This window comes from Thunnus albacares, chromosome 4 (assembly GCF_914725855.1).
Source record: "Thunnus albacares chromosome 4, fThuAlb1.1, whole genome shotgun sequence".
Taxonomy (NCBI): domain Eukaryota; kingdom Metazoa; phylum Chordata; class Actinopteri; order Scombriformes; family Scombridae; genus Thunnus; species Thunnus albacares.
This window is the reverse complement of record NC_058109.1, coordinates 30,543,299-30,552,513: the sequence shown is the minus strand read 5'-3', so window position 1 is coordinate 30,552,513 and position 9,215 is coordinate 30,543,299. Positions and strand designations below refer to the sequence as shown.

Here is a 9,215-nt window from a genome sequence, read left to right as displayed (position 1 = left end):
AATTTGATCACTCATAAATACTCATCAACCAGCAGTCATTACCAAGCTGTTGTGCTGCAGATAAACTTAATATTTTATGATCATTACATTGTATGGAAAAACAAACAAAAATACAGGTTAATGACAGAAGTTCTGCTGTGTGACATGAAAAGTTTTTTATATTCAAGTACAGCCACAAAGCATCTGTTATCATCTAAATGTGCTGCGAACATGTATTCAATATGCTTGTAAAACAAGAAAAAAAGATTTTTTTTGTGATATGGCTGCTGATGAACAGATGCTCCGCTTCTGAAACGTCTTTGTTTCCATTGAAACAGTGACGGAGCTACAAACAGAGCCATGGTACAGCCAGAACACAACAAAGCCAGATCCTACGGTGTTATGGGACAAAATTTTTCATATATAGGGCCTGTTTTGAATCCACCAAATTATGTAGGATTTTCCTGTGATTTTTTCCTCAGAACAGTTGTCTCAACTTTGCCAATGCTGTACATTACATCCTGGTTAGACAGAAAAAAAGCTTCATGTGGATTGTTGTAGAAATTATGTCCCAGGAACTGTTTGCAATAGCTCTTCATAAATTCAGACTTAATTATAACATGCGTGTTTAAGTGGAGATTCATGCATCACAAAGTTAAAATGGGTTGCACCACACAAACTAGTTCTTAAACTACATGGAGATTACTAAATAACTAAATATTTACTGGGTGTAAATATTTAGTAACAACTAAATATTTACACCTAGTAACTGCTGTGTAACATGTTGTATAGCTAACTGAGCTAACATTTAGAGAAAGGAGTAAAAGAGATGGAATGACAACACATCTGATCTGACACTTGATATGCTGTTTAACAATGATGTAAACTGGGAAGATTTTAAATTACATTTTACTACAAAAATACACTGTACCTTAAAAATGATTAACCCAGACTAGAACAACCTAATAATGTTAGCTAGCTTAGCTTTATTTGTGTTGTCCCCGTCATTCTATTTTGCTCTCAGACTTAGTAAATAACTAGTTTGATTTAGAACTTATGAATGAGTCCAAAGTAATGGATTTCTAAAAAGCTGGTGCAACACAATCCCCGAGAGAGGAGTTGACTCAATCTCTACCTTATATGCTTTACAGCAGGATCCTCGTAGTTTGAGTCCATCAGAGGTGTAACTTTCTCTTGCTCATGTTACTGAAAATAAATGTATTTATTTTTTAAAAAAACAATTGCATTTCTTACATAACACTAATTATAAATGATGGAACTTTCTTTGTGCCCTTCGTGCTCTAGCTCTGATTCAACTCTCATCGTTATGACCAAGCTAATCTTGAGCTCCAGTAAATTAGCCTGTCACAGCAAGTTGTGATGAATTATGAACTGCTAAGGTGTACAAAAGCCTGTGTAATCAAAGCAAGGAGTCCTTTCTATGTCAAGGTATGATGGAATTTGTAGATGATGAAAAGTGTGGGCTTTTCTTAAAGAATAAATGGAAATTGCGTAGGAGTGAGGTGTGAATAGGAGATGGCCTTTGTAGAAGGAAAGCATGACAGCAAGGACATCTCCAAGAATGAATTAGCTATGACCTTGTGTGGTGATGATGGAAGACAGTGGTGATTGCTTTTAATACAATGATGGAAGGTAAATGACAGGTGTCACAGAGGTAAAATTTATTCCATTTAATGGATGCCATGAAGATCGACTCAGTAAGACCAAAATGGAGCTCATGTCAGAGATTTAACATAAAATCTTTGTCTACATGACACTCTTCCTCTACATGTGAGAACAACCTTTATGCATGTAAGATAATCAGAGAGGGTTAAAGACAGGACAAAACTGTTGTTCCACAATGCTACTTTGGTTTGAAAAAACTCTCATGCAAAAATTCTTACGAAATGGCGTCAACATTGAACTTCACCACCTTGAATTAGTGTTTCAGAATAGTTTTCCCAAGCAGTTGTTCTCGTGTCCTTCGGTTTTTGTACATCCAGTCCTCAGCTGTTATTTCCACAGCCAAGGACAAAATTCATGCTTTGCAAGTTTGCTACTGTATGAAAGACCAACAGACGGGGAGCAAAGTGGGGCATGGCAGATTCTGCACTGCTTTGATTGCACTGCTGCACTGATTTTTCCACAAAGTGGCATGACGGTGCCACCTCTGAAAGAAGAGGACTTAAAAACATCATAATTCATCACTGTGGCTTACCTAAGTCCTTGTCTTGTTTTTTTCTTTCCTTTTGCATGTAGTTTTCTTTACAAAATATATTTTACTATGCAATAAGTAAGTGTAGTGAAAAAGAAGCATAGACAACATCCCACACATACCCAATCTCTTCTCTGGGATTGTCCCAGCAGGTGGATTCAGCCACCATGAAACCTTGCACAAGAGGGTCATGTAACAGAGAAAAAAAACATCAGATTATGTGCGAGCGAGGGTTGTTGGCATGTTGTGTGGCAGAGTATGGGGAAGAAGCCTGCTGGGAGCATGGTGCGCCAACAGCAGAGACAATTATGTCATCCAAGGGACTGATCCTCTGATGACATGCTCTGACAGAAAGAATCTGATGTTTGCGACAACCCCATAATCTAGTGGCATGTGTCCCTCTCACATGTTTATGGATGTGGAGCAAATGAGATTGGAGAATGATAGAATCGGAGGATAAGTGAATGACAGCAGCTCTGTCTGCAGGTGGTAAAATCCAACATGTCTGTGCATTTTCAGTGGGAAACCACAGAGTTCATTTTTGCTGTATCATGCAGGCCAGCCATGCAGGGAGATGCCTTTTTACAAGGATGTAAGTGCTGCTGTATGTATGTAACGTTTCTCTTTCTTCATTAGATCAGAACCTTTAGTGTAAAACATAGATGCTGCCAAAGGAGAGGGTCCTAGGAGCTAGTAATCTCTGCTGACACACTGGAGTTGAGGATATGAAGCATGTCTGTCAGATTGCCAAACACTCTAGTCTTGAACCCATCCACCTCCATTAACCCCACCCTCCTTAAAGGATTAGTGTGTAAGATTTAGTGGCATCTAATGGTTCTAATGGTGACATTGCAACCAACTGAATAAAAAAGGACCTACTCCCTATGTAGATATAAAGGGCTTATTCCAAGGTAACGAAAACACAATTTATTTACTTATTTTCAGGTGATTATACGCTAATTAAAACATACTTATGAGTATTATATTCCATTTCTGCCAAGTCCGTTCCACTAGATTCCACTAATTCTACACACTGGTCCTTTAAAGATTACAAAACACCACAAAGGATGGTCCACTGTCCTCCCTCTATCATAACTGAAGCTGCAACTTGGCAACAAGTGGCATCATTATCTGACTCACTGTGGAAATAAATTTTAAGGTTTCAGTAGTAGGAATTAGCAAAAGATGGATTTGTGGCCTCATGATTTTACAAAACAAGGATGTGGGAGCAGTGAGCATGTGGATAATAAAACTGGTTCAGGTAATTAATGACAATTGAATGCAAATGCTCTTCTAAGGCAGGAAATCATATATCATATAACTCTGCAGTGGCTGTGAGGACTTGCTTTTGTTTCCCAAAATGTTCCTCACAAAACATTCTCTGAAATACTTGATTCCTTCTTAGTTTTGAACAATAAAAGCTTCTAGTTTAATACAAGCACTAACATGTATTGTATTCAAGGTTTTAGAATGTGTAGTAATGAGAGCTGCACCCTTGAGATTATGCATGCCAAATCATTAAAGATTTTGGCACTTTGTCATAAATGGTGACAAACTGTAATTGTATAGTTGTCAGTGGTTAATTATCTCACTAAAATACTCTTAATAATAAGTATTAGAGTACACTGTATATACAATATTGCTTTCTATAACTCCAACCACAGAAGCAGCAAATTGATATCTATGGATACAATATTATTGTACCTGGATGTTGTTCATTTCAGGCCTCGATAAAGTTGATGGGAAATCAATTTACTCCTGAGTGATACATGCATTTTGGAAATTTTGACCTCTGGACAAATATAAATTTTGGACTACTCAGATTCTGACCACACAACAGCACCAAGACTGCCCTGATAAAGGTGTTCAGTGACATTTGTTGGACCACTGATTCAAGTAAAACATCACTTCTGGTGCTGTTTGACCTTAGTATAGCCTTTGATTTTGTTGTACAGTCCTCAGTTGATTCAGATCATATGTCAGAGGTAGGGGCTACTTTGTTACAACTGGTGATCATAAACTTGAGTGGATCACCATGACATGGAGTCCCCTAGGGTTCGATTCTTGGGCCTCTATTATTCAATTTGTCGCTTATCATAGCTATGCAGATGACACCCAGATTTACTTAGCTCATGCACCAAGTAACTATGATCCCATACTGTATCAACACTTAGAGAAAATAGCTGGATGCAGTTACACTTCCTTCAATTTAACAATGATAAGACAGAAATCATTGTATCTGTCAGCAAGGAGGAAAAATAAAACAAAGACAAAGACAAAGACAAAAGCCTAGGGTAGAAATCTTTGTGTTTTAATAGAGTCAGATCTCAGCCATAAAGCCATATCAAGGCAATAACTAAATCAGCATTTTATAATCTCAAACACATAGCAGGGCTTTATAGGTCTCATCTCCAGCAGGGTGGACTATAAAAGTTTTTTTCCCCAAAAAGACCATTAGACAACTGTAGTACATTCAGAATGCTGAGTTCTAATAAGAGCCAGGAGAACTGAGCACTATAGGGCTAAAATACATTTCTGATCTGGTTGAAGAATACAAACCCAAAAAGTCTCTTTGATGTTTAGGATGCAGTCATGGTGAAGCTGCTTTTAGCTACTATGCTGCACACAGATGGAATCAACATCCTGATGATATGAAATGCAACCCAACATAGTTAAAATAGCTTTGCTCCCGTCCTGTATTTCTGGTCTATTCTTTTTTTTTGTCCATTTGTATTTTATTCTGTGTTCATTTTCATTTATTTGTTCTGATTTATTGTGTTTTTAAAAGTTCTAATGCATTTCTTATGTAAAATATATTTTATTTTATATTTTATATATGCATTGTTCAATATAAAAGTTGAGGTGACACAGAGCTTTTATGGGTCACTGCTGCATGCTGGATTCTTGTCTTCTTGTGTGACTCAGTTGTCAGTGTCACTCTGCAAAGCTGTGATGAAGACAGATTTAGCTCAGAAGTGTTGATTGGCTGTGTCAGTCAGCTACACATGACGTCACTGTAAAGAAGCAGTCACATTGCTTTGTTTTTTACTACATTACGCAGAGGTCTCCACAGGTTGCTCACTTAGTCCATCCCTATTTGTAACTTTGTTTTGGCATTTCTCACATTTTAATCCTCTGACATCATTGGAGAAAAATATACAAATGTGGTTGTTTGAGGGGAAATTGATGCTAGGAATATACCAGGATGCTACACTGATATTTTTTTTGTAATGTGAATCTCTCTAATTTCCAAATTTGACAACTATTAATTACATTTACTATCAGACACTACTTTGGAGAGCTCCATTACTCTCTGGATTTATTTTTCTTATTTATCAGTCAACAAAATGCCAGAAAATGGTGAAAAATGCCCATCCTGAGTTTCCAGAAACCAAGGTGATGCCATCAAGTGTCAAACATTCCAAAACCCAAAGATTTTCAATTTACAATGATATGAAACAGTAGTGCAGTAGTGGACCATCAAGCATTTACTCAACCACATACTCAGAAAAAGTAAGCGGAAATGACCTACAATTAATATCATACAATATAACTGGCAGATAGACTCACTAACTCTGTAGTTCATTTATAAAAACAATGTTATATACGCCCATATCCTCTGTTTGCAGGGTGTTACAGTATGTTAGTCCTGCAAATGACCATTGTTGCAATCTCACAACAGTCAGAAATCACAGTTTGAAATAATAAGTGGCTTGATCCACTCAAGAATCTTTATTCTCTGGAGGACAGTGATCTCTGAAATTCATGGTCTTGAATTAAAGCTGCGTTCTTTGTGAAGACTCCTGAGAATGGACCAGAGAGGGTACTATATATTCAAAGCAGTGGCCTTGGAGTGTGAAAAGGGGAGTTGAAAAAAAAAGATGCCAGGAATATAATGGGATGTTATAGTAATATGTCTGCACTGATCTGATCCCAATCAGCTTTAATCACCATACATGAGTGTAAAATAAGCTTTAAGGAAAGGAAAAGGGCACTGTCAGTAGGACAAAAGGCAGCAGCATTGTCATGTAAAAGTTACCTTGGTCTTTTTTTTGTGTCTGTTAGTGAGAGGCAATGCTGGTGCGAGTGAGTCATTGAGTTTCTGAATGGCGGGCTGGGTTTATAAACCTCCACCAGCCCTCAACACATGAGTTTGGAGGCCACTTGTCACTCTGGTCTGTCACGTATGCACATGCGGCAAGGTCCGACAGCTTCAGCATCCTTACTTCTCATCCTGGAGGGCACGGGAGCACAAAGACAGCTCTTCACCATGAGGTCCTTCATCTTACTGCTCTTCTCCCTGTTGTTGGTGTCGCATGGATCTTCAGCGGTCATCACAGGGGTAAGTGAAAGCAAACAGGTACATAGCTCACAGCGCAATGGAAATCTATCGGCAGGAGGAAGAAAAGTCAGGGATAATCTTTTCTAAACCCATTGTTCAAACCTGCTGCCTGATGTGATGTGAAGTTATATCATGAAGAATTCAGTTGTTTTTTGTTTTTTTTAAAAGAGATCAAACATTTTAATGAGATGACACAGATGACATATCTGTATGGCAGTTTTTAAGCTTTAATAAGTGCTTATCATGTCCTATTTATGCTTGACCAAAGCCTCATTGTGACATTCACTCTTCAACTATAATTTTAATTTCCCAAATGTACAATATTAGAATATTATTCTTTAATTAGCATTTGAATGTTTCAGGGCTTTAACAGTCAAATACTTCATATTGTAATATAAAGTAGAAATATATCAATTTGAAAATACAAAACTATGTAAAGGACTTTTCATGTGAAATAAAACTCTTGTCATAGGCTCTTTTGACATTCTAACAGCACGACTGCTACTAAAATGTAAAATTACAAGTGCAGTATATCTGTTTGATCAAAAAATGCATATGAAATTACAACCACTGAAGTTGCCAGCATATTCTTTGAATGATTTCCATATCTGAATCAGGATTTATACAATACCATGAGCATACATCATTGCAATAACCTACTAATAAAATACCAATCCCTGTCATGACAACCCTCTCACACTGTGTTGCTGATGTGAATTGAGAGAGGAGCGTGCATCCGCATCTGTCACATGAAATCACTTCTGTTCCTTTTCATTCGGCTCCCTTCATCTCATCGAAAGTGAGAGCTGTCACTCAGTTTCTCGTCCTGGCACTCAAAACAATAAATCACCACCTATCGTGCAGTGTTCTCTTGAGATTTGATATGACTATATAATGCAGTAACACTATCATTAGCATACTAATCTCTTTGCAGTGAGTATTGCACTTTCTGCTGCTAACACATTTCTCACCTAACTACTGCCTTTTACTGGTAATATAATAATTATCACATTATTGTGTTTAATTAGTACATATAGTGTATGCATGCATGCATTAAACCCATCTTTGTTTAGAAATAGCACCAGGTGATAATAACTGTCTGACTGGGTGACAGATGTAGTTTGAATCAGTAATATAATGCTGACGTCAACAAGAAATACTGTAAATCATTAGTTAATGAAGAATGATAATGAGAAATGAATTACTTTAACTACATGACTGCATTATCAGCTGGAAACTGCTGAGATTTAAATGTTGGTTGAAAAAGTTGCATAAGTCATATAAAAGTATCTAAAATTGTGTCCATTTGTACGTGTGTGTATCTAGGCCTGTGAGAAGGACTCTCAGTGTGGAGGAGGAATGTGTTGTGCAGTGAGTTTGTGGATTCGCAGCCTGCGCATGTGTACGCCCATGGGACTGGAAGGAGAAGAGTGTCACCCGATGAGCCACAAAGTGAGACCATCTACATCTACTTGTCTCATGTGTGAAGTGTCAGGCATTTGTCTCCTTACAGTGGTGTCATAGTGGTGATGCAGGTCAGGGGGTGAAGGAGCTGATCCTCAACATACTCTCTATTAAGATGCAGCGGAGAATTCTCTGTGAAAATAATTGCAGCCTGTCCTAACTTTGTAATTGAAGTAGTCAGTATTGTGATTTTGCTTTTGTGTGATGACTCTCAAACCTTCCCCTCCAAAACATCTACAAAGCAGTTAATAAAAAACTATTATGCCAGTGTCTATACGTTATGCATGTCCCCTGTGTTCATTTTTCTTGATGACAGTGACAGGAATCTCATTTTGAAGGTGCCTCTTACCCTCTTTGTTTCTAGGTTCCTTTCTTTGGGAAAAGACTTCATCATACTTGCCCCTGTCTGCCCAACCTGTCGTGCATCACTACAGAGGAGGGGAAATCCAAATGTCTCTCACCATACAAGTATCCAGACTACTACCTCTGAGAACCAACGCTTACAGTTACACTGTTTGCTACCTGCACTGTAATTATTTCATCTGCCTTTAAAAGCCTGTTTCCACTTTGTTTTTTATTTCTTTTGAATAAAGAGTTATATTTAATACTGCATCAGTTTGGTTCAGGGAAAATTAAAGGCATACTATGTAGGATTTGTCAGTTGCTGTTTGTAAACACAATATTCAAAGTTGTCCCCTCCTCCCCGGCTCAATGACACAAGAGCGAGAGCGAGAGAGAGAGAGCAGCGGTGGTTGAGCGAGATAGAGAGTAAATGAAGGGATGGAGCAGCAGTGGCGAGAACAAAGCAGTGAATCAGAGAAATAAAACACTATTTTCTGAATGATTCACAGCAGTTATGTTCTAAAGCAGAAATAAACATGCCCATGCATAACCCTACGGGAAGATGCCACATTGCCAGATTTGTTGTGAGTGCAGCCGAAGCGCAGGCTTCATCCTGGTCGTGTGGCCTCTCTGCTCTGCGTGTGTGTGTGTAGCTCAGCCCCGCCCTGACACAGACAGAGAGCAGAGGACAGAGACGGAGAAGCAAACATCCCATTTCAACAGTGGCATAGCGCCGCTGTTGAAAGCATTAGGAGGAAACACTGAATCAACAAAACACTGCGATGTAACTCAGTTGGTAATCCAGAAAGTGTGTTTAACACACTCTGAGCCTAACCCTGAACTCTGAGTTGATGAACCTGAGATGGGAAACAG

At 38.3% G+C, this 9,215-nt stretch overlaps 1 protein-coding gene across 1 annotated transcript; it reads left to right on the top strand.

Moving 5' to 3' along the window:
• The first annotated feature begins 5,658 nt into the window (after window positions 1-5,658).
• On the top strand, window positions 5,659-8,539 carry prok2 (prokineticin 2). Its single transcript, XM_044349919.1, has 3 exons — window positions 5,659-6,536; window positions 7,863-7,988; window positions 8,365-8,539. Exons 1-3 carry the CDS (start codon window positions 6,342-6,344, stop codon window positions 8,488-8,490), a joined length of 447 nt encoding a protein of 148 aa, XP_044205854.1. The 5' UTR covers window positions 5,659-6,341; the 3' UTR covers window positions 8,491-8,539.
• Window positions 8,540-9,215: the final 676 nt, after the last annotated feature.